The sequence below is a fragment of the Dipodomys merriami genome, unplaced genomic scaffold (assembly GCF_024711535.1).
Source record: "Dipodomys merriami isolate MVZ:Mamm:240054 unplaced genomic scaffold, mDipMer1.0.p SCAF_5, whole genome shotgun sequence".
Lineage (NCBI taxonomy): Eukaryota > Metazoa > Chordata > Mammalia > Rodentia > Heteromyidae > Dipodomys > Dipodomys merriami.
In genome coordinates, this window is record NW_027206068.1 from 1,209,177 (window position 1) to 1,234,492 (window position 25,316).

The 25,316-nt window shown below is 36.7% G+C and overlaps 1 protein-coding gene and 1 non-coding gene across 6 annotated transcripts in view; one reads left to right on the forward strand and one right to left on the reverse strand.

The window, feature by feature from the left end:
- Nucleotides 1-513: 513 nt before the first annotated feature.
- Nucleotides 514-25,316, reverse strand: part of Vstm2a (V-set and transmembrane domain containing 2A) — a 32,148-nt gene continuing 7,345 nt past the window's right edge. Inside the window, exon 5 of one of the 5 annotated variants that reach the window (XM_069995967.1) lies at nucleotides 514-2,254. In XM_069995967.1, coding sequence (XP_069852068.1) covers nucleotides 2,166-2,254 — 89 coding nt within the window. In that variant the 3' untranslated portion in view covers nucleotides 514-2,165. The other 4 variants (XM_069995968.1, XM_069995971.1, XM_069995969.1 and 1 more) reach the window with 4 other exon arrangements.
- On the forward strand, nucleotides 19,196-19,299 carry LOC138810303 (U6 spliceosomal RNA). The gene has a single exon (XR_011367100.1). It is a non-coding gene; the product is annotated as a U6 spliceosomal RNA (small nuclear RNA).

Here is a 25,316-nt window from a genome sequence, read left to right on the forward strand (position 1 = left end):
AGTTATAGTCCCAAAGGTCTAGGAGGTAAAAACTCTCAAAGATCTCCTTAATGTAATATAGTTCCAATATTTAAGGTTCAATATTAGTTTTTTGAGTTTGGAGCTAACAGATTTTGCTAAGTTCTTTCTCAAAGTGCTTAGTGACATGGACTTTTAGCAACATAGTGACAAATCTTTATTATTTTGGATGCTGATACAATGAATCCAGTAAGTCTTCTCCCAAAACTAGCTAGCACATATTCTTTCATGACAAACATGTGTACATCATTGATAAAGGTACAAATCTGTCTTGCATTAGACTTGACTAATTTCATTATGTGGACCTCAAGTGAAATTATATTACATGATGGATTTTCCCAGCTTGATGGAATTGTACCTTATATACTAATTTTCTACTCTATGTTTTAATGTGTGTTATCTTTAAAGTTCATATAGATTTAACAAATGATATTTAACTTGCTATAATTTTATGCTTCTTAAAACTTTGAAAAAATCATTTCTAGGTTAGCAAAATAGCGCAATCAAAACCTTTATTTTTTCATCAGACTCAAATAATAAACCAAATGAATAGGGAACATGGCAAGGAAAGATTTAGCATGAAACATTATTTCTCAAAAGATAATGCTAAGAATATTATGAAAATGTGCATAATGGCAGAAAGTCAATGCATTTACCTTTGAAAATCAGAGGTATTCATTACCTTCAAGCTTCAGTCTAGGACCTTAGGCTTGGGGTAGATGCTTGCCACAAGACAGAGGATCTTCTGGCTTTGTAATGAAAGAAAATGGAAGAATCTCTGGAAGGAAAACATGTCATTTCTTTCTCAAGGCATATCTATTCCATAGTGTAGGTGGAACACATTAATAATTCTTTCATTGCCAGAGTATAGAACATGTCCTAAATAAAATAGTCAAAATAAATGCAGAGTCCAAAATAAGAATGGAATATTTAGTCATAATTCATTTAGTGAAAGTTGAATATGTGTCTTCTTTAGTTAGAGATTTGCAGTCACCATGTTCATATTGTATTTAGCCAGGAACTTTTCCCTCACTCACCTCTAGGGCAGAATTTCGAGATGTGACATTCTCTTATGGCCATAGAATAAGAACAACAGAGGAACAGTTTCAAGACCAGAGTATGCATTCTGCATTGTCTGGAACCTCAATAAATACCATACATAAATGAACATAGCAAATCCCAACAGAGCATATGCATGACAAAATTAATTCATTTATCAGAGACAGGTACAATTTTGAATATGCATTTTCCCAGAAGGGAGCAGAGGACAACAGAGGCCACCAGCAGCTGTCAAACCTGTGAGAGTCGAACAGTGAACTACAGAATTCATGTAGTGCAAGAGTTACGAATGAAAAATAAATGCTTTATCCAAAAAAGCCAGTTGGTGGCCTAACAGATATTTTCATGTTTATATATCGAATGATAAAAACCAGCTTGCATGAGGGTCATAGTATATCTACCTCGAAGTTATATCACACATACTATAAGCAATTTACAGAATTTGTCGGGTTTGCATATACAGGAATTGCTCAATGACTTAAAATACATTGAAATATAGAACACTCAAAATGTAATGATATAAACCTCCCAGGATTGACAGGGATTGGCCGTAATCAGAACTTGCCACCATCGAACAAGAACAGTACTCAAAAAAAAAAAAAAAAAAAAGAAAAAAAATAATCCAAGAAAAAGGGAGTTTTTGTGTTCTCTTTTTGTATGAAGCACTTTCTTTGATTATTCCTTATGTAAAGTAGTGTTCTCCTTATTGATGAGCAGTGCTGATAATTTTGTTCTTGCCTCCAGATGGGATTTTTCTTTGATGGTAGTTTATGCTCTCTAGGCTTTTGATCTCCATTTGGTTCCTCCAGACAATGGTTCCCTTAGTAGGAACTCTGTGGTATCCATAGTGGAAATTTATTTATGCCGGTGACTTTCAGGCCAATCCCTGAACAGTCAGTCAGATGATGATTCCGTTTGCAGAAAGGAAACAAAAAATAAATCTTGCTATTAAAAAATGTCCCTAACACTTCACACTAACTTCTCTTGAAATAAAATATCAGTGATTTGCCAAAGAAAACATTATCAACAAAGCGTGTGATAGCTTCTTCCTTTATGCTTCCGGAAGCAGATGCTCCTTGTGTAGGTAACTAGAGTACAGAGGGTGCAGAATGGTGCTTGGAGTTTAGGGTCAACTTTGCTGTCCGCTCCGTAGATTTTACAGGCGATTTGCTCTTTGCTTTAAGAAGAGAAAGTGATATTGGAAAAAAGTCAGCACTTTAGATTAAAGCAAAGCACCCTTCACAAAGCCACAAACAAGAAGCAGGACAGAAAGTCCATGGCTTGTAGCTATCCTCGCACCTGCGGAAGAAGTTATAAGATATTCGCTCATCTTGAAGATTTCCAATGCTCCTTATTAGGCTGTTTTAAACACATACATATATATATATTTAATTAGCTTGCCAGCTTGGCTCTGGTGCTCATGAATGTCTTGGCATGCACTGTAAATAACAACACATACAAAGTATTTCAGTCCCAGGAAGCTGGTGGTGTTTGCTTTCAAACAATGCCATCCCATAGTTGGGAACTCGGAAAGGAACAAACCCAGATGCTTTTCCTCAAAGAATCCTTGAGAGTCAACCCCTATAACCATATAGATCATGCCCTATTCAGTGGTTTCTATATTGGTACCTAAACACCACAGGCCCTGCAATCAGCATAAAATCTGAGGAAACCCTGAGACTTCAGACTTCTCAGAGATGTGGAAAGTGTTTGAGGTGGGTAAGTATAGGTATGTCTCACCATGTCCTTTCAGTGTGAGATTTTTCTCAGCATTTCGTCCTTCAGATCTCAGGACGAATTGGTGCCATTAAGAATTGGAAATTCTTGGAAGAGCTCCAAGACTATTGAAAAGGGGGATTAAATGGTATTTGTCCATTTCTTTTGCTTCATCTATGTATTCAGCTTATAGCTATGAATGACATATTTAGTACCTTATTAGGAAAATTACTAAAAATGTGATGAAGCCCAAGACATTTTTCTTTCTCCTGTTTTTTTTTTCTTTTTAAATTGGAGATTGGTTATATAGATTTGAAAGAAAATAAAGATGGGAAAAGTCAATTGTGTCAATATTTCAACCAAACTATATTTGGCTTCATAGTGAAAACAATAACAAAAATAGCAGCAGAACCATAGTTGCTCATAGTTGCTCACTCCTGTAATCCCAGTGCTCAGAAGGCTGAGAAAGGCAGATCACAAGTTTTAGGGCAGCCTGGGCTTTCCTAGTGAGACCCTGTGCCAAACAAATCAAATTTGAAGTGCTGAGACAGAATATTTATCAATCAAAAAGCCACTATATAGTAAATAATTGGGGCTTTACAATGGGCATTTATTTAGTGGATTCACATGGCTATTTTCTGGTAAATTTCTATGGGTTGTATCGTTGGTTTGTCTTATTGGTAAGTGAGCTGTTTATGTAACACAGTATTTCTTCCTGGAGTCCTAAGGACTGGAGACTTTGAAGCCAGTGAGAATCTCTAAGGATTCTCCCATATTCAAGCTGGTGACAAGCTTCAGATACACAAATACCCTTCTGTCCACATGCAGCAATCATGCAAAGAAAACAAAACATGACCTATTCAGAACAATTAGCTATCTATAACTGTATTCGTGTTAGGTTTTGAAGAGGGTTTCTTTGGTAAGGATTCATTTGATTTGGTGTAAAAATAAACACAAAAACACAGTGACAAAGAAATTTTTGCATGGCTCCCTAAATAGCCATGGAAGTTAGCTTAATACAAAATGTGTAGCAAGGAAGTTAAAAAACAATGCTGAAGGCAGCAACGCTCGGTCAGATATATTTTGTGAAATGGTAGTTTCCTTCCCATTGTGAGCATAGTAGATGAGCTCTAATTGGCTGTAATTGCATCGTGTTTTATCTTGTCTCTTTCCTAGTTAATTGGTCAACATTTCTTAGGACATAAACCTTGTAGTATATTAAGGAAGCAAGTACTTCCATTTGGCCCAACATTTCCCGTCATATGTCTAGTATGTGCAAGTTAAAGCATATTTGACAGTATGTGTTACACTGTTGTGAGTATTTTAAGGTCACTGAAAGTTTGAGCAGCATTGAGAAATACAGTCAACCATTACAACATAATACGCCCTCCAAGATTACAATCTTTAATCCATCCTAGCATGCATCTACTAGCATTTTAAATAAATGTAATCTATTCTGTAAGACAATTATAATTTTTTGTAACTAATCATAAATTGTAAAGCTACTCTATCTCCCCACCAAATCACCAGAGCTTTTTCACGTCTTTCAGTTTTGTATTTGTGTCTTGAGGGAAGAGTCATATTTCTTCCTCATTGAAGTCTCCAAAACTTTTAGACAACAGTGAGATCTCACAACCTAAAATGCTATAATTTACCCTTTAACAAATAATTACCATTACCATTGTCACTCAGATTTGTATTATTTACATACAATGTTACTGCTTACCAAATGTCCTATGATTTATTAAATAGAGATAATAAAATTCTTTTTTGTGTGAAGAGAAAACTTAGGCACTCCTCATGCTCGAATCTCATTTTATACTCGTAGAAACATTTCATTTTCGTGAGATCATTAGAGGCAAGATTGCTACGAGGCGTCCTGAGTTCTAATTTCTCCCGTTGCCACACAAATTGGAGATCCCAAAGAACATACTGATTTCTGCTTTCTAAAATGTCGTAACTGTGTAATTTCATATTAGGAAGTCAGACCTTGCCATCGAGTAGGTTAACCTGTTTGATTTTTATCTGGTTTCACTTATTCTAAGTCAGGGACATATAGACAATCTACTACTCCCCTAATCATCCATTTAAGCAACCACTGTTCTCTGATAACCTTAAATCCATTTGTGCCATCTGTCCAAGGGGTGGGCTTTCTCTTCTGTGAATGCCACAAGTATATTTTGGGTGTCTCCTCTTGGGGCCTTGACCTGGATTATTTTCTTTGTACTTTGTTAACATTATGTTTTATCTCATCAATTACACAATCAGCTCATGAAAAGCAAAGACTGCATTTTCATAAGATCTTTTAAAACTAATTTATCAAAAACAAGGCTTTGAGTGTTTTAATCCCCTTCCCCTGCCCCCACAGAAAGTACCCTGTGAAGATAAAAGGGAGATGCAATTATCTTGAGTAGCTGGGGGAAATGGGCAGAGAGCTTGCCTACAGGGAGAGTAACCAAAAGACTTTCCATAGACTTAGAAGATCACGATATGATGTTCCTCAGCGTGTCATGAATCATGATGATGCTTGCTTGATTTTGTGTGTTTGACTTTCTTGTGTGTCATTGGAATATTCTGCCTGCCTTGGGCAAGGCAGAGGAGATACTTTCTCCATTGTGTAAAGGGAAGAGTCTAAGAAGTCTTAGAAGTGTGAGTAGGGTAGAATCTCAACTCCTCCTTCCATGACTGGAGATAGTATCACTTCCTCTGCTGTGTAAACAAGTAGGCATGTCTCAGGAGGGTGAATAATAAAAATCTGACCAAACAACAATTGAAAAAAGCCTCTAAGATGCGATCTCCACTGCCATCATTACTTCAAAAAATAACACAAATTTTGCTTTCATTTTCTTTTTTTTGGTCGGTTGTGGCACTTGTCCCTGAGCTCTTTTGGTCAAGACTAGCGGATCTACCACTTTGAGCTACAGCTCCACTTCTAGTTTTTGAGTGGTTAATTGAAAATAAGAATCTCAAGAGGACTTTTCTACCCAGGGTTGGCTTCAAAATGCAATCCTCAGATTTCAGCCTCCTGAGTAGCTAGGATTACAGGCGTGAGCCACTGGCGCCCACCTACTTACTTCTTAGTCAGGAGGCTTCCAAGGGTGTAACCACTTTGCACAACTAACTTAGAGCTTATCAAAATGAAAACCACAAAGCTGGAATATGTGTAATCAGGGAAGGAGTGTGGGGAGGAGGTAGACACTTGGAGAGAGGAAGGGTGAATGGGTACAGTCATCACATTCAATTGTAGATATGTGAAAATGGAACCAGGTACATTGACCTAAACTTCCCAGACTTGAAAGTCTGCCACAACAGTTCCTAGAACTTCCCTCCTTCTGCTCCTTGCCCCTCTCCTCGCCTGTTGGATTTCAGCCTTAGCTCTCTTTCAGTACTTCTCATTTCAGAGTTCCACCTGTGCTGCCAGTTAGCTTTAGGCAGGAAGACAGTGCATGTACCGAGCAATCTTTCTTCCCTTGTCTTTCTCACATTATCTCTGGAATGTCTAAATCTGCTATGCACAGGCATTATGCAAGAGATACTCGGTGTACATCATCTTAGCTCCCTCAACCACCCTGGAGAGAAATTTTTCACATCAAGAATCTGTAAGACAGGAAGTCATACACCCAGCCTGCATGGAAAACACGGAATGGAGCAAAGACATAGAAATGACACAGCGTGGAAGCATGGACCTGCTTCTTTCTGAAGTGCAAAGCAACAGTGCTGTTCAACTTCCTCCTGTTAAGTTTGTTTGTTTGTTTGCTCGGAATGTATACAAATATTTGCAGAGAAATATGTGTTGGATAAAAGGTGCCTCAGGGAAAAACTTTACAGAAAATTTAACTTTTTGCCAATTCTGAGCTGAATAAATACTGGATATGAAGCCGAGTTTTCCTAAGAGCTAATAAATTAATGAAGTTTGTTTTGCTCCCCATAATGTACCAAATGCTTAATTATATAACAACATCTTGAACTTTTCCAATTATAGATTTTTACAGCTTACCAACTGTGCTGAAGACATTTAAATATTTGACTAATACCTAGCTCCATTATTGTTCCAACTTGCCCTCTTCTTTCTAAGAATTTCTCTTGTCCAAGCTTTGAATTGAGTCTGATAGCTAGCCTGGGACCAAGAAAGGTTGCTGGCGATTCACTAATAGCATCATGAGTTATGAGATGGGGAGTCTGCAAAGCAAACTTGGTAATTAGGAAAACTCAGTAAAGATCATGAGTATTTAACCCAAATACTCTACCTGAACAGTTTATCTCCTGTCAATTTTACTTGCAGTCACTTTCTATTGGCTTTGAATACTTTCTGATGCATCCATTTCCTATGTGAGCTCAACTTTACTTGGGTTAGATATGGCAACTACTACTGGACGTCAGGTGACTCACATGTGTATTTCAAGTTAATCAGGAGGCTGAGATCTGATGATCACAGTCCAAGTGAGCCATAGCAGAAAAGACCATAAGATTCTTATCACCAATTAAACACTAAAGCTGAAAGTGGAGATATGGCTCAAGTAGTAGAGAGCAAGCCCTAAGCAAAACCACCAAAGGACAGGGAAATACACAAGAACCATGCTTTCGACATGCCTCTTGCAAAACCTTTCTCTTTCTTATTATCTGAGCACCCAGTGAAATCAAAGGGAACAAGGAAAACAAAAAAAAAGAAAGAAAGAAAGCAATTTCCCTCCCCTTGTGGCACTGCGTTCTGATTTCAGAAGCTTTGTTTTATAAAAGTGAATGTGTCCATGACTATCACATGGACAAGCTTATATAAGCACACCCTTGCAATACCAAAGCAAATAGTCTGATCACTTTGTGATGAGGTTCAGCATCTGAAGAACAACCCACCACCCATTACCTCTCCTGTAGCAGACAGACCTCTCCCGCAACCCCTTTTTTATTACCCATGTCTGCTCTTAGAAATGAAAATAACTGTGTGAGAACATCCGAGCTAGCTTTTAATGTATTTTTTATTCAGGTTTGCACATTCTAATCACCATAGCAATGGGAAAGGTCAAATAGTAGCATGATTTTACCATATAATTTTTTTCAGAAGAATATCTTTTCATTAGAATTCTTAAGGCCCAGTGCCAATTTCTTCCAGAAATCTTTTCTTTCTTTTAAAGAAATGTGCTTTATTTTGACCTAATGTATAAATCACTGAGGCCCAGCATTTGGGCAACAGCTGCTTAAATTTCTTGTCTTGCTTACCTTTGGTTAGCAAATTCATAGGTCTGTTTTAGTTCCAGGACCTTTTTATTGTAGCTGAGGGACAAAGTCTAGTTGTTCATAACACCAGATCTAAATGATGCTATAAATAACAAGATACCTCACCACAGAAATTTCCAGACTTTCTTTTTGTCTACCAGATCCCCTACATTTTTTCAAGATAGCTACTCATGGCAGTTCCTCCAGAAAAGACCCAAAGAAAATGGCTATCTTCTCCTTCTAAGACGACAGAGAATGCTAACTCAGCATATCCCACCTGGATAAAAACCTGATCTTGCATAGACAATGTGATAATTATAATAGAAGCAGCTTGTAGTTTGTAATCTTTCTTGTTTCTTTTCATCCATCAATGACCCCATGAGGCTGAAATAATCCTTTGTATTGCTAGGGAACTACAGCTGAGAGTGTTTATAGACGTTATTTGGCTTTACTCTTCAGGTGGGTAATTCAGCTGAGATTCCACCCTTGGTTATCTTGGACTCTAGAACTATGGTGCTACAAATTAATTTTGTCATAATTTCACCTGGAAAATTTTTGTAAATGAAAATAATGCCTTCTCAACTCCGTTAAAAATATATATGGTAAAACTGGACGTCAGGTGACTCACATGTGTATTTCAAGTTAATCAGGAGGCTGAGATCTGATGATCACAGTCCAAGTGAGCCATAGCAGAAAAGACCATAAGATTCTTATCACCAATTAAACACTAAAGCTGAAAGTGGAGATATGGCTCAAGTAGTAGAGAGCAAGCCCTAAGCAAAACCACCAAAGGACAGCACACTGTCCTTAAGCTCAAGTCAGCACACACACACACACACACACACACACAAACTATATACATATATACAATATACATACATATTTATATATGCATATGTATATATAATGAATGGCTTTAATAAAATAAAAAGGAGAATATGATTTGGTGGGAAATAGTATTTCTTTCTTTTTTTCCTTTTTTCATTTTATGTCTGTCGAGGGGCTTGAACTCTGGGCCTGGGCGCTGTCCCTCAATTCTTCAGATCATAGGCAAGCACTCTACCACTTGAGCCACAGCACCACTTCTGGTTTCCTGCTGGTTATAAGAGTCTCTTGGATTTTCCATGCCCGGGCTGGGTTTGAATCGTGATCCTCAGATCTCAGTCTCCTGAGCAGCTAGGATTATAGGCGTAAGCCACCAGCACCCAGCTAAACAGTATTTCATAGGAGGAAATTTTCATTGTACATACATTTACTGTTTTAATTTACAAGTAAGAATGGTTTATAATTAGTACTAGATGTACTGGGCATGTAATAAATCTGGTGAAAATACTTCAAACTGTTTAATTAATTTATACATGTTGTCTTTATATGCGCTATCACTGTGAATTAGCAAACTCCTTATTCATAATGTAAAGGTCAATATTAATCTAGACTTTTTTAATAATTAAACTCCACATTACACCAGCTACTTGTGGCTTACTTTTTTAATCCTAGCTACTCAGGAGGCTGAGATATGAGTATCACAGTTTCAAGGCAATCTGAGCAAGAAAGTTCGTGAGACTTTTAGTTCCAATTGACCATGATTAAGTAGAGCTGTGGCTCAAGTGGTAGCATGCTATACTTAAGCAAAAAAGCTAAGGGACAGTGCCCAGGCCCTGAATTCAAGCCCCAGGACTGGCTGACACCTCTCACCCCCTCCACATTAGGAATTGTACATATGTCATTTGCTGCACTTACAATTTTCAAAACAGCAAACATCACGAAGGACTTAAATACATTAAGGTGACCTATGAAATGAAGAAAATGACAAAGGTTTTAATCGAGGTAGGATGAAGTCCCTGCAGGAATTGTGCACTTAGCCCACTTTTCTCAGGGAGCAGGTTGTTTGCCTGTATAAGGAAGTTTGTACAGAGTGCACCATAACTAGAACTATTTAATATTACATAAAGCTGACAGAGAGATGTATTGTAATAACTCCAATGCTGAGGAAGTAGGAGTCTGTTTTGCTGAGTATTTGAGATATTGTTAGAATATTGCTCCCTAATTGGCGAAATAAAAAAAAAAATCTCTTCTCACCCCACTCTTTCTCATATTGTCATAGATTTCTATCTCCAAGGCCCACAGAGGAAATTCTTCATTAAAATAAAAAAATATCAGATTTAAAAACATTTAGCAACTGAAGAATTGAATCTTCATAAATATTTAGCACTATATATAAACCATAGCATATATTTTAGTCCCTAAGCATTTATTTATTTAATATTTATGTAAATATTATTTATTTACACGTTAAGCATAGCATTTGGTACTGTAATAACATCAAAATAGCAAAACACATTCCTATTTCCGAACAATTTATAGTTATTCTTAGGTGGTTTGGAGCAAAATGAGATTTTTAAGTTTTGCAGTTGTTTTGTACTTAATAGTTGTGATTCTACTACTTGTGCTCCATGCATAGCATTTCTCAAATTAACTATTTACAATGCTAGAAATGAAAAAAATGCTTTTTAACCCTATTATTTTGTATAATCAAATAAATTAAAATATTTTACAACTGGCCAAAGAAGGTGGTGCTCAGGATGTGTGTGCCATATACAGCATCCAAACAAATAAGAGCAGATTTGATCTGATTACGTGAACTCCTTCAGTGCATAGTAGCTAATATTAGTATTTTGAATTTTGGGGTTTCTGACTACATTATTTAATTTTCATTAAAACTTTTGTGACTTCCAAGAACTGGTGGTTCATCCTTGTAATCCTGGCTATTCAGGAGGCAGATATCTGAGAACTGCAGTTTAAAGCCAGCCTAAAGAGAAAAGTCTGTGAGACTCTTAGCTCTAACCACTTTGGAGCTGTGGTAGAGACTAGCTGGCACACTATCCTTGAGAAGAAAAGCTCAGAAACAGCATGCAGGAAATGTTTGTGATGAAAGACAAGATTCTGTAATAATTCTCACTTTCTTTTATATTTTATAAACAACTATAGTTCTCTACTTTATAAAAAGAGAACTAATAATGCTTGGGTTTTAGAATTTGCTTTATTTCAAGAATGTGGTTAAGTAAGAGTTCACCTACAATGGATCTGTTTTAAATTTTTCTCCCAGAGTCCTTGCCCAAGCAATTGAGTAAATAAAAATGTCCATTATTTTTAAGCCTTCCTGTATATTGATTTTTTTGATATTTGCACTGATGATGCATTGTTCATTATTTTAATATTACTGAGTTGTGGGCTTTGTGAGTCATAAAACTGAGAAGATAAATGATTATATACTATATTTATGAATGCTATATGTACTTGGCTTATGTAATCAATATAAATCATCAAGATTACTCTTATCTGCTTAGAAAAGCAAAAAGAATAATTGATGGCCAGATTCTCCACTCAACACCCAGAAAAAATATATATAAAAATTTATATTTAATGTCATATATATGTTTATGACATTCTATTTATAATATTCCTAATTTCATTCTACAAGCATTCTTCATAAGGCTATTTTCAATCGTTCTTTATGTATACATGTATATATTTATGTGAACATGTATATATAAATAACTTGTATATACTTCAAACTTTGTTATGCACTCTGTAATTACACACCATTATTTTGGCTTGCTTCTTTTTATTGTTGAGATGCTTGCCTGTCATTTTTAGGACTGAATATTTTAAATGTTAAATGATTGTTTTATGTTAACAAATGAATGTTATTGTTTGTAAAGGGTATACATACAAAATTGTGGATATGTTAAAGAATAATTAATTTCTAACTTTAATATATTTTTAATATCTAACTTTATATACCATTCTTATTTTCAAAATTTGTGGTGTGTGTGTGTGTGTGTGTGTGTGCATGTGTGTGTGCGTGTGTGTGCGTGTGCGCGCGCATGTGTGTGTGCGTATGTCTGTGTGTGTGTGTGCGTGTGTGTGTGTGTGTGTGTGTGTGTGTGTGTGTGTGTGTATGTGTATGTGAAAGTCCTGGAGCCTGACCTCAGAGCATGGATGTGATTCTTGAACTTTTTTTGTTCAAGGTTAGTGCTCAAACACTTGAGCCACAGCTCCACATGAGTCTTTTTTTTTTTTTTTTTTTGGTGGTTGATTAGAGATAAAAGTCTCATGGACTTTCTTGCCCTGACTGGCTTTGAACTCTGATCCTTCGAACTCTATCCCCTAGGATTGCAGATGTACATCACCAGCTCCCTGGCTTTTCTAGTTATTTTTCTATAACAATAGTACAAGTTGATGTAAAGTTTTGTTGGTCTGTATTTTCTCTTACAGGTTTTGTATTTTATATGCATGTTATATTAAGTCTCTCCTAATGTCATTAAACATGGTTTTTGAAAACATAGTTCTACATGCTGTAAATAGTCAGTGTATATAACATACAGTGCACTGTGTAGTTTTATGAAAAAAATTCTGTGGGACTCAGGTCTCATCATTGTAATTTTCTCCCACAACTATAATTTCAGGGACTTGTGGGTTAATAAAGCCCCATGAATGACTTTTGCTGCCAAATTCTCCTTGTAAAAGTTCATAACAGCTCAATGCAGGTGAAAATGTAACAAGATGACTGACTTACTGTGACCCTGATGATACTTGTAGTCTTAGATAGTATTTACCAAGATGACAAATTTTAGAACTACTAAGGATTTTAACTGAGCCTGAATCAATCACAAAAATACTTATGTGAAATCTGACAATACTGTGTATTCTGAACACAAATCATATTTTGTTATATATTCAAACCTAAACTTCCTCAATAAGTTGTCTGGAAGATCTTCATATTTATACTTCTTGCTAATACCTTTTTACAAAATGCTTATGCCTTTTATATTTTTTCTTTTTGCTGCTACTGGAGATTCTATACTATGTATGTGATTTTTTGTTTTTCTATTTGGATATTGCTGTGATAGATAGAGAACTGATTTAAATGTGTACATTTATTTTGTTTTTATATCACACGGCCACTTTTATTTCCCCTAAATCATTTGGAGTGGAATATAAAATCACTTCATCTTGAATATCAATAAACTTATTTTCCTAAGGCAGACACAAATACTTCCTTAAATTTCCTTAAAATTCCTTAAATTTTACTTTCATTAAATTTAACTGAACAATATTTTAAATTACTTATAGGAAAATTTTGTTTATTTATTTATTTACTTACTTAGTTAATGCCAGTACTGGTATTTAAACTCAGGTCTTAGGTGCTGTCCCTTAGCTTAATGCTGGTGTTCTACAACTTGAAACACACCTCTACTTCTGTCTCTTTGCTCATTCTTTGGAGCTAAGACCTTCAGAGCTCTTTTGCCTGGTCTGGCTTTGAACCATAAGCCTTAGATCTCAGCCTCCTGAGTAGCTAACATTATAGGCATGAGCCACCAGTACCTGGGGGAAAACTTACTTTCATTTATAATATTAAACTTTCCAAGTCTCAGGTACTTAGTTTTATGATAATATTCCTATATTTGATTTTTAAAATTCTGTTTTGCTCTTTAATTGGAGTTCATTTGGATATATATATATATATATATATATATATATATATATATATATATATATGGTAAATGGCAACGATTTTTCTTTTCTTTCTTTTAGTTAAATAAAAAATTCTTTTCCATAATTTTTTCACTTATAACTCATCAAGTATTATATTAATTCTTTATTTTTATAACTGTTCTTTTATTATCCTCTTAAATAATGGCTATTTAATAATATATTTCTTATCTAACAAGTAAAGAACAAGAGAATAAGAATTGCCTAGCTAACTCAAATGCTAGTTTATTCTGCTAGATGTTTAGAATCTATTATTTCACTTCTGGATTAATATGCTCCTTAGGAGATAAGTATTACCATATTAACTTTATAAAGTAGGGCTCCCTTAAGGTTCATATAATTTGTGGGTAACTCATTCAAAGTGACAAGAGGCCAGTTATGAATCTAAGGACTGAATCTGTACCTCTCTGGTATCATCGACCATAATGTGTGTTTGTCTCTGTGTGTGTGTGTGTGTGTGTGTGTGTGTGTGTGTGTGTGTGTGTGTGAGAGAGAGAGAGAGAGAGAGAGAGAGAGAGAGAGAGAGAGAGAGAGACAGAGACAGAGACAGAGACAGAGAGACAGAGAGACAGAGAGACAGAGAGAGACAGACAGAGAGAGAGACAGAGAGACAGAGAGAGAGACAGAGACAGAGAGACAGAGAGACAGAGAGAGAGAGAGAGAGAGAGAGAGAGAGAGAGAGAGAGAGAGAGAGAGAGAGAGAGAGAGAGAGAGAGAGAGAGAGAGAGAGAGAGAGAGAGAGAGAGAGAGATGGTCTTGAGGCTTGAGATTTGGGCCTGGGCGCTATCCCTGAGCTTTGTACTCAAGGATACCACTTTACCACTTGAGCCACAGCTCCACTCTTCCTCCTCTTCCTCCCCCTCCCCCAGCCCTCTCCCTCCTCCTCTTCCTCGTCCTCCTCCTTCTCTTCTTCCTGCTTCTCCTCCTCTTCTCCTCCTCCTCCTCCTTCTTTTCCTCCTCTTCCCCCAGCTTCTTTGTTTGATTGGAGATAAGAGTCTCATGGACTTTTATTACTTGGGCTGGCTTCAAACTGCAATCCTCAGATCTCAACCTCCTGAGTAGCTAGGATTGCATGTGTGAGCTACCAGCGCCCAGCAACACTGTAACTTTCTGTTGTTGAGATTTACTCTCATAGTGTTTTTCTTTTTAAGCCTTCTGAAGTCTGTATATTTTCTATGTATTTATAATTATTTTGTGACTTAGACAAAGCCCAGAAGATTTTTTTTGAAAGCTTTAATTCAATTTTAATAATAGAGTTCACATAATCCTGTTTTCACGTTCATGTTGCCTGTTTGGTTGAATTATTTAAGATCTTTAGAAATATTTATTTACTTTTTTATTTATTTTGTACCAGAACTGAGGCTTGAGCCCTAAACTCTCACTCAGCATTTTTTTTTTTTACTTATTTTTTGGCACTCTACAACTTCAGGCATGCCTCCAGTTTGGTTCTAATTGTATTTTGCAGTAAGTATACATACTAGATGCAGCACTGGTCAAAGACAACTAGTGATTGATTCAGTGTTGTTATACAGAGGAAAGACAATGGTATTGTAAATAAAGGAGAAAAAATAAGAAATTGTAAGACATAAGCCAGAGTAAAATCAAATCTTCCTCTAAATTTTCACCATTCCATGTCAAACAAAGAAATATCTTTATTGTGGAAGCCTTCTCACTTCCTATCATATAAAGTTATATTATTTTTCCATATCTGTTACCAAGGCCAATCATTGCTCCTGTTTCTCCCTCAACCTTGCCCCCCCCATTGTGTTTTTTCTATCAAGAGAGACATAATCCCTATAACTTTTATTATGGCATAATTGTTCTAATTTCATAATTAGTTATGGATTTCTTCCAGTATCTAATTTGCTTGTTTTGTTAGTCCCAAGGCTTGAACTCGGCCTGGGCACTGTTCCCTGAGCTCTTTTTGCTTAAGGCTAGTGCTCTACCACTTTGAAACACAGCTCTACTTCCAGTTTTCGGGTGGTTAATTGGAGATAAGAGTCTCATGGACTTTCCTGCAGAGGATGGCTTTAAATTACATTCCTCAGATCATAGCCTTCTGTGTAGTTAGGGTTTCAGGCCTGAGCTACCAGCACCTGGCTCTTGTACCTAATTTATAAATTGAATTTTATCATTCGTATGTAGATAGAGGGGGATAAATCAGTAGTTGTCTTTAGGGTTCAAGCAGCCACTGGGGAGTCTCAGGATAGGTTGAGTAACTGTACTCTCACCATTTAATTGCCATTAGTAATACTATCTAAGCACCTTAAATGGTAGTCATATTAATAAAGTAACTAATTACCAGTTATTAAGGATTTTATTAAGTGTCAAGCTTAAAATCAATATCATTTCAAGTATGAGTCTTGGAACTCTGAGAATTGTATTGGGACTCACATGTAAGAAGTAAGGAAACAGATCCATCTGTGGGTGCTGGAGCAGAGATGAGAACTATCCTCCCCATCATACTGCATATGACGGAGCTGATAGCCTAGTCAAGGCTCTACAGAGCATCTGCCATCTTCCTTATGCCCTTTCAAAGCTTGGGCAAGCAGTAATTATCAATCCCTCAGGGGCATAAAGGGTCCTGGGGCTGGGGCGGGAGACTGGATTGGGAGGGAGGAGCTCCTGCCTTTCTGTCTCCTTTAGGATGTGTGTTACTTTGACCAATCAGGAGACAACTTTCTGATAATCTCTTAACCCTTTGGTTATATATCCAGGAGTCCATTCCCATCACAGCCTCTCAAAATCACAAGGGCTGTGACGCCATCAGAGACAGGTGCTTAAGACATTGGCAAAACCTGTTTTGTATTTTTTTCTGTTATCGATAACCAAGTGAACCATCACATGGCCAACTTTGAATCAAAAAGTCTGTGCAGCCAACAGATGAGCTTGGATGTTACAGGCCCAGCCAAGGAAATGAGCTTCAGTGAGGAGAGTTAAACAGGGCTTGCTGGAGAACTTAACAAGTATGGACTCTGACTCTCCATAACTCTGGTTCAGATATGACCGTGACAAATTCCTTGACCAGTGTTGTCAAAATCATTGCCTCAAATGTATTTCTTACTGTACTCATAGGCACTTGGTTTGCATAGTGGCCGTTTAACTGATGAGATTACAATGATCAAATTAATTTAACCTGTGTAAGCAGCCAAGTGGGATCATTTAAACCAAAATCAACATGAAGGTCTAAATTACACGATGAGCTCTCTACCTCAGCACAGTGCCCATTTATTAATATATTAAGCAGAAGTATCAACATTTTGTAAGAGACTCAGCCCTTCACTATCTCTCTCTTCCCTGAATTCTGTTTGCAGATTGTTCCTGCAGAATCTGGCCACGTATGGACAGCTGCCATGTTTATGGGAAGCAGAGGCGCTCCAGTGAGCTCTGAGCTTCTTCAGGTTCGTATCATGGAGAAAACACAATAATCATGTTTTGGCATACTGAGAGTCAGCCTTCCTGCTGAGTGACTGAAGGTTCTACACATGAAACCTTAAAATGGCAACTTTAACCATGCCAGCTTTCTCACAAAGACCAGCTATTAGTCACAAAGCCTCACTTTGCAAACGTCTACCTCAATCCTCAAAAACATACTAGCCAATCTCTAAAAGAATACTTTGGAGCAACACACACCCACACCCACACACATTACACGCCATACATACACACACACCATATATACATAGTGAAGAATAATTCTTTGTGTCTTAAACAACAATAAAAGAGACAAAAATGTTAATGCTAGTGATTCCTACAATTTATGAACATAGAATGCTTATTTCTGGTCCTTCAATATCTGACAGTGGATGCTAAATGTAGTGGTTGTCTGAGAATACTTCATAGGCTTCCTGTAAATTCTAGCATGGCATTTTGTACTATTCATTTCTTGGGAAACACTTTTGGGATTTTTTTTTATCAGGTTTGCAATTGCGGCAAAGTTATCTGTTTATGAAAGCAGAATGATAAGAAAAAGAATATAGCTGAGGGCTGGAAGCTCTCACTTGTAATCCTATCTACTCAGGAGGCTAAGATCTCACAATTGCTGTTCAAAGCCAGCCCAGAAAGAAAAGCCCATCTCCAATTTACCAGCAAAAGTCATGTTGCAGATATGACTCAAGAGATAGAACACCAAGAGCCGTGAACAAGCAAGCTGAGCAAGAGTGAAAGGCTGTTGTTTTCAAGCCCTGGTACTCCCCCCACACAAAGAAACAAAGAAATATATAAAGAAGAATATAAATTGTTCTTCTCTCTTTTTCTTTGTCCTTCAGATAAGATTTCCATTTGACCTATGCATTTAGATTTCTCTTCGATTCTTGCAAGTATAAATATCAGTATCTGTAGGCAAGTTACAGTTAGGATAGTCCTTATCCTGGCTTGTCTGAAACTGAGGAATTTCCTGGAATGTAGGATTTAAGGCACTAAGAGTGAGAATTACAGCCAGGCACTCTCGTGGCTCATGCCTGTAATCTTAGCTGTTCAGGAGGCTGAGATCTGATACGTGTGGTTCAAAACCAGCCTAGGCAAGAAAGTCTGTGAGAATCTTATCTCCAATTTAAACAAAACAAAAAGCTAGAGTGGAGCTGTGAGCTTTGAGCAGAAAAGCTAAGGGACAGCATGCAAGTCCTGAGTTTAAGCCCTAGGACAGGCACAAACAAACAAATGATGATGATGATGATGATGATGATGATGATGATGATGATGATGATGATGACCAGGACGACAACAACAACAAACCACCCTAAAGCGGCAATCACTACAATGCAGGGCACAACATGGACTTTTAGGAAGCAAGAATAAATTGCTGCAGGAAACTTGGATGGGGAACAGCTTCACAAACAATTTGCATTTGAGTAGAATTCAACATGGGAAAAGACTCAGAGGAACAGCGTTTATAGAGTTGCAGAAGCAAGGCATTACCTAAAACTACTCAGGAAATAGCAAGCAAGAAGAATCAGTGTGAACACAATAAACTCTAAAGAAACAAGAAATTCAACTAGAGAATTTGTGGTGTTGTTTGGAAACAGTAATTATATTATAGATGGGCTAATGTGAAATGTTACTTATATTGGAATTGAAACTGAAAGAATACTAAGAGCTATTATAAAAAAAAAAGCAAACAGGATTTATGTCAAGAATAAAGCCAGTGCCAGGGAGAAAAAGATGTGTGGGTTTTTTTGTTTGTTTGTTTTCTTAAGGATGCTTTGGGGAAAAAAAAAATCACCAGACCGAATGGCTAATTCAGCAGGGCAACTGACAGAGAAGGAAAGGAGATAAGAAGAATTTCAAGGTTTCCACAGGAACTGTAATTAAAAGTTTGAGAACCGAAGAAGGAGGGTGTTTCTGTTTTTGGTGAAAAAGCTAGAGCGATAAATTCAACTTTGAATATCTGCATTTTCTGTGCCTGATCTATTGTTATGAAACAAGCACTAATACCCAGTACCTATCGATGAAAGGTAATTATTTTGACCCACACAATTCTGTGCTGTTTGGGCTGAGCTGAACAGTAATCACTGGAGATAGAACAGAGCTGAACTAGATGCAGGTTGGAAAAAACTCCAAAGTGATCCCCATTCTCCTACCTACAGCATTGGCAGGGTCTTTACTCAGGAAATTACTTTAAGATAGTTACAATTCTGTGCTCGCTTCGGCAGCACATATACTAAAATGGGAATGATACAGAGATTAGCATGGCCCCTGCTCAAGGATGACACGCAAATTCGTGAAGCGTTCCATATTTTTTTGGTATGTCCCTCCCCCATGGAATAACCCTTGTTTTCACTGTATTTGATGTTGCTATAATTTGGGGAGGAAAAGGAAAAAACAAATTGTTTAAATAGGGATACAGGTGGACCCATTGCAACAATGAGATGGACAAAATGCTATGCTGGAAAATGAATTACAACTTTGGGGTGGGGAGGGTAGTCGTGGAGATGGGAGGGCAGGGATGGTAGGGGAAAAACAAAGGAGGAGGCAACAATGCTTGATAAGAAATTACTTAATACCATGCTTATGTAACTGTAAGCTCTCTGTATGGTATTTTGACAATTAAAAAAATAATAATAAAAGATAGTTATAATTCTTGTATGGGCGTCTAACTTTCTGAAAGCTCATGGCAGAAGCCGCCAGCTTCCGTGAATGACAGCATTAGCACAGCATCATGTCCTCATACCTTGTTGGCCAAAGTAGTCCCAAAATAGCCTAAGCTGCAGGGGAAGGATATCAGTATCTTAAGAGGTGGAGTGTCAACAATTGTATGGCCATCTTTAACCTTCCACAGGACTTGCAGGAAGAATAGGTGGGGCTGTTGAGGGGGAAAATAATAAATGGTAGTCTGCCGCCCCAAAAAGAAGTCAGTAAAAATAGATAGGTGAACTAGAAAATCTCCTAAGGAAAAGTGAGGCATTAAAACTATAGGAAAAATAGTATTAGTGAATCAAGAATGAGAAAAGAATGATATTGATATTAAATAGGAATTGAGAACTAGGCGCCGGTGTCTTACATCTATCATCCTAGCTAGTCAGCAGACTGAGATCTGGAAGATCTTGTTTGAAACCATCCTGGAGGAGAAGTCCTTGTTACTAATTAATCAGCAAAAAGAAAGAACAGCAACAAAAACAACTGGGATGGAGGTATGGCTCAGTAATAGGGCACAAACTATGAGCAAGCAAGTACAAGGCCCAGAGTCAAACTCAAGTTCTAGCTAAAAGTGAAAATTAAAAAAAAAATAAAGAGGGGAATTTAAGAAAGGCAACAGGGACATGGTAAGAGGCAATAACAGGCAATCAGCTTAAGTAGACAAAAGAGACAAGAAGGCTAATGCCAAACATAGTGTTCAAGGAAAATACTGTCTTGTATCAGGGGGTATGGGAAATGGGAATTTAGTAGACTCCAGTGACTTGAAGGAGAACATTTGCCTTGGACAAACCAGAGAGAAATGTCGTGAGACTGGGACACAAAGAAGGAGCAACAGAACACCATGTGGCCTCTCCTGGGGGAGGAGGGGACACACACACCCTGATGTCTGACTCAACCAGGATGGAGATGGAGAACGCATTATGTAACCATGCTCTCAGCATTGTTAGCTTGTTTCTGAGTAGAAGAAAAGCCAAAGAGCAGAGGAAAATTGTAGCAGAGGTCTATGCAGGAGAAATATAGCTTCTGAAACAACTGGGGATCTTCAATGAGAGAGAAAGAAACAAGTAGGAAATATTTGGGGGCTGTCACTGAAGGTCTCCAAGCTCACTGTGCAAAGTCAACTAACTCATCTCATACTGGTAGACACCCTGGGACTTCCTACATCCAGCTGAACTCATGACTATAAAGATTCTTCCTTCTCCTTGTCTCATCCAATCCAAGAAGCTAGAATTGGGGATTCCTACTCCCCAGAACATGTACAGAACATTTCTTTAGCTTCTATTTCCATGTCTGGCTTTTTCACATATCCTTTTTATTTTATTTTCCACAGAGAAAGAATAATACCTTTATTTGTCCTACAAATGTATAGCCATGGTCATATAAAAGATAAAATTACATTTGCAATACATTAATTTTATCTTGCCATATAAAGTATGATGCTTCATAATACCTCATATTTGTGTAGTACTTTAGGTCTCCAAGAAGTTTGTGTATTATCTCCCTGTATTAAGGCTATGGAATAATACAGTTTGTGGATCATTTTAAATGAATTTTACTTTACTTGTTTTGTGTTTCCTTTAAATGTTGGTATATAGCTAAAATATAAATGTTGGTATATAGCTAAAATATGGTTTATGATATCATTATGGTAAAATGTGTCAGAAACACACACTTATACACACACATGTATTTTTAATTTTGCAAGATCGAGTTATTCAACCTTTACTACATTTCTGTAGCTCTGAATTCCCAGAAGAGAATGTAAACTGAGTGGTCTCTTTAGGATAACTATTTGTACAGATCTAAAACTCACTGAATTTTATTTTTGGCTTTATTGCATGCAATTTACTTTTTCTCTTATATATTTTTTCAAATCATTACTCCTTCAGAAGAGCATCCAGGCCGTAGTTCAAGCACCATGACAAAAAAAATAAACGAAACAAGCAGAAACAACAACAACAACAACAACAAACCCCACACTTCTTTGTCTTTCTAAGCTTTCAGTATTTGCTAATAAAAACAAGGGAGGAATCAAGGTGTATCTGGAGATAGTTCAAAAACTTGGGAACAAGAAACTTATGAAAGCCAAGTTTTATTTATTTCTGCTTTACTATTTTTCTATTTTATTTTGGTTGTAATTATTGGTTACAAAGTGGAAGTAGAAGGAAATAGAAGTGTTTTTAAAAGTTAAAAAGTTATCATTATTTTCCATTTATGAAGGAATGTATAAAGATAAATGAAATAGTTCCATGAAGGAGGAGACATTCGCATGCATATTATTGGACAAAAAATGTGAAAAAAGAACATGAGCCATATTAAATGATAGTTTAATCTTTCTTGTGACAATATAGGTCATAGGTGATCTATTTGTTTTAGAGGAGATATTTTAATTAATTTTATGGCAATTTGAAAATTCTATGTGAAGTTATTTTCAGCTAATATTTTTCTTTGCTAGGCAAGTAAATTACTTGACAGGAAAATAGTATGAGTTTAGAATCGAGTGTGTTAGTCTTAATAGTCAACTATGTGAAAAATATGATGAAAAGAAAAAGCCAAGTAGATCACTTTTTTTTTTTTTTTTTGTCGGTCATGGGGCTTGAACTCTGGGCCCGGGAGCTGTCCCTACGCTCTTCAGCTCAAGGCGAGTGCTCAAGGTGAGCACTCTACTGCTTGAGACACAACGCCACTTCCCTAGATCACTTTTTAATGACGCAGTATTATAATGTGAGCTGGTCACAGATTATATCTGTAATCCTACCTACAGGAGGTTGAGATCTGGAAAATCACAGTTCAAAGCCAGCCTGGGCAGAAAAGTCCATGAGTTAACTAGACAAAAACTAGGTGCGGAGAGTGAAAGCCATGAAGAAGAACGCTGAACATATTAATTTTTATATCCACACCATGTCTTGCTTCTAATAGAATTACAAAAGTATGATTTACAGAATTCACAAACATTTTGTCTTCTCACAAACTAAAAATATAAACCCCTGGAAGAAAATAAGTATCTTCCATTTTTCTGTCTCTGGGTCTCACATATAAGCTCCTAACAGGTTGGAGAATGAAGAAATGAATGAATAAATGAAGCATGGGCATCAAAATAAGTTTATTTGAATATAATATGGAAACTTGTAAAGCAAAATTATAAAGCAGGATCTTAGTATGGAAGTGAATGTAATATATAACTAGAAAGCCAGATATGAATATTATAATGAATGTAGTGTGAAGATATAAAGCAAAATATGGGTATCTATTAAATATAATATATAAATGTTTATCCCAGGTACTGTATTATATGTGATAATTTGCAAGCAGAGAATGAATAACTGCTTCTGAAAGAGAGTTTTCAGAGTTTTGATTAAGGGAGACAAAATGTTTTACAGTATCCACTGGTGGAAAGGAAAATATTAAATATTTTGAGATATTCCAAATTATTAATTGTTCTGAGCATGCTAAGTTTCAGTGCAAAAGATTTTTTAAAGGATTTCCATGAGAAAGCATTCCTTTTCTCCTTTGACTGTAAAATCTAGAAAGAAAACAGTGTTGTCCATAGAGCAAAGCTAGCTGGGAGATAGAAACCAAGTAATAACTTGTGGTTGAAAATTATTTGAGGATTTCTAGAGTTTATCATTGAAATCCATTCTCTAAAAAATATGTTAAAATGCAATATACTTTTATACTACATTGTTTAATCGCATAGGTAAAGAAAACATTTTAGAAACAAAATGTTTCATTCTATGATTAGATTCTTTCATTTGGAATAGGTCCGCTCTTCGATTTTATTCCACAGAAAGGATTTATGTTCTCTAGCTTAGAATATTCAATGCAGGCTAATAATTTCACTTCTATGATTTGGAGTCCTAACTAATTAGGTAGTAAATTCTTGGTGGAGGCCACTCTATAATTCTTCATGTAGCTTCTAGCTGCTTTTATTATTTTGTAGCATGAAAAAGAGATACAGAAGATTTCAAGACATCAAATCCTTATCCAACAGTGGTTACAGAATTGTAATGGAGGTAGGAATGACTATATATAACTTTACAAACAATAAAATCATTGCTAGCTCTGGTGTTTTTTTTTTTAATTTGTGGAAAAAGGAGGTGATAACAAGGAAAATAAGACAAAATCTGCTGGGTGTTGGTTGACTCATGCCTATAACCTTAGCTACTCAGGAGGCTGAGATCTGAAGATCATGGTTCAAAGCCACCCTGGGCAGGAAAGTCCCTGAGACTTTTATTTCCAATTACCCACCAAGAAACCAGAAATAGAACTGTGGCTCAAGTAGCAGAGTGCTAGACTTGAGCAGTAAAAGCTAAGGGAGAGCACTTAGGACCACTCTTCATAAAAACCAGACCAAAATTTAAAGAAAAAAGGAAGGAGAAGAGAAAAGAAAAAACAAGAAACAAGCAAACTGGACTTGTGAGAGGCTCAGACTGAGACATTGCCAGGTCCAAGGCAGGATGGTGAACTGCCGGTCCACATTAAAGTTAATGCAAGCTCTTGGGGACCACATCCAGCACCCTGTCAAACCTACAAATCACACCCTTTAGAGGAAAAAGCATAAAGAATTAATCTATGTTGACAAACATTAGTTTATTTTATTTAGGTATTCATTTTTTTTTGCCATGCTTGGATTAAACTGAATGCCTCAGCAAACTGAAGGAAATGCTGTAACAGTGAATTCTACCCAGAGTCGTGACATACACTTTAGAAAAGCTTTGTCCATGAGCAAGAATGTAAAGACATATATGTCTATGTATAAATGTATACATTCCATATATATCAAATAAATATTGATTAGGATGATTTTTGAGATGTATACGTATGGGTTTGGGGGTGGATGACTGGTTGGATGGATAAGCCGGTATAACCCAGTGAGATGGTCAATTTTTTTAATAGCTGAAGACACTCTGAATATCTGCAAAATAATCTTCTGTTACCAACAGTAGTATCTGTATAATTCTTCAATGATGTACTAGTACAAAAGGCAAAACTTAAAGGATCGTGAGTTATATGCTTTCACACTTCCTTTAGCCTATAACCTTTTAAATCTGTTTGTAAGAAAATCAGGACATCCATAGGGCCCCATAGAAGACTGCTGGTTCCAAGCAGCCTTTATCGCACATCAAGGTTAAAACGTCAGTGAGCTCCCATTGGCCAAGTGACTGTATAAATCAATGCCGCCAAGGAGACCTGCTTTAACTTGCACAGCTGATCTAGGAAATGTGTGACTTAGGTTCCAAATCGAAGTCCCCGGCACATCAACAGGAGTTGCTTTATCTCTGCACCACTCCCTGCCTTTCATCCCTTCTCACTTCCTCTCAGCATCCTCATTAATTTCATCACAGGCAGCTGAAGTTCCTGCTCCAAAATTAAAAGCCCTTGGAGAATAGTCCTGCTTTAAAGTGATGGGTTGCTAAAAATGTGCATGATGTGGTGGTGACTCTTTCATTTCCATTTTGATTAAGTAAAAGGCTCTTAATTTAGGTCATTATTGATACATAAATCTGCAGAGAGAATGAACATGCATTTATAATGTAACCAACATCACATGATTTATTGTTCTTATAATGTATAAATACCGAAAGAACAAAAGAGTCCAGCTCTTAGATCTCCTGAGTGAG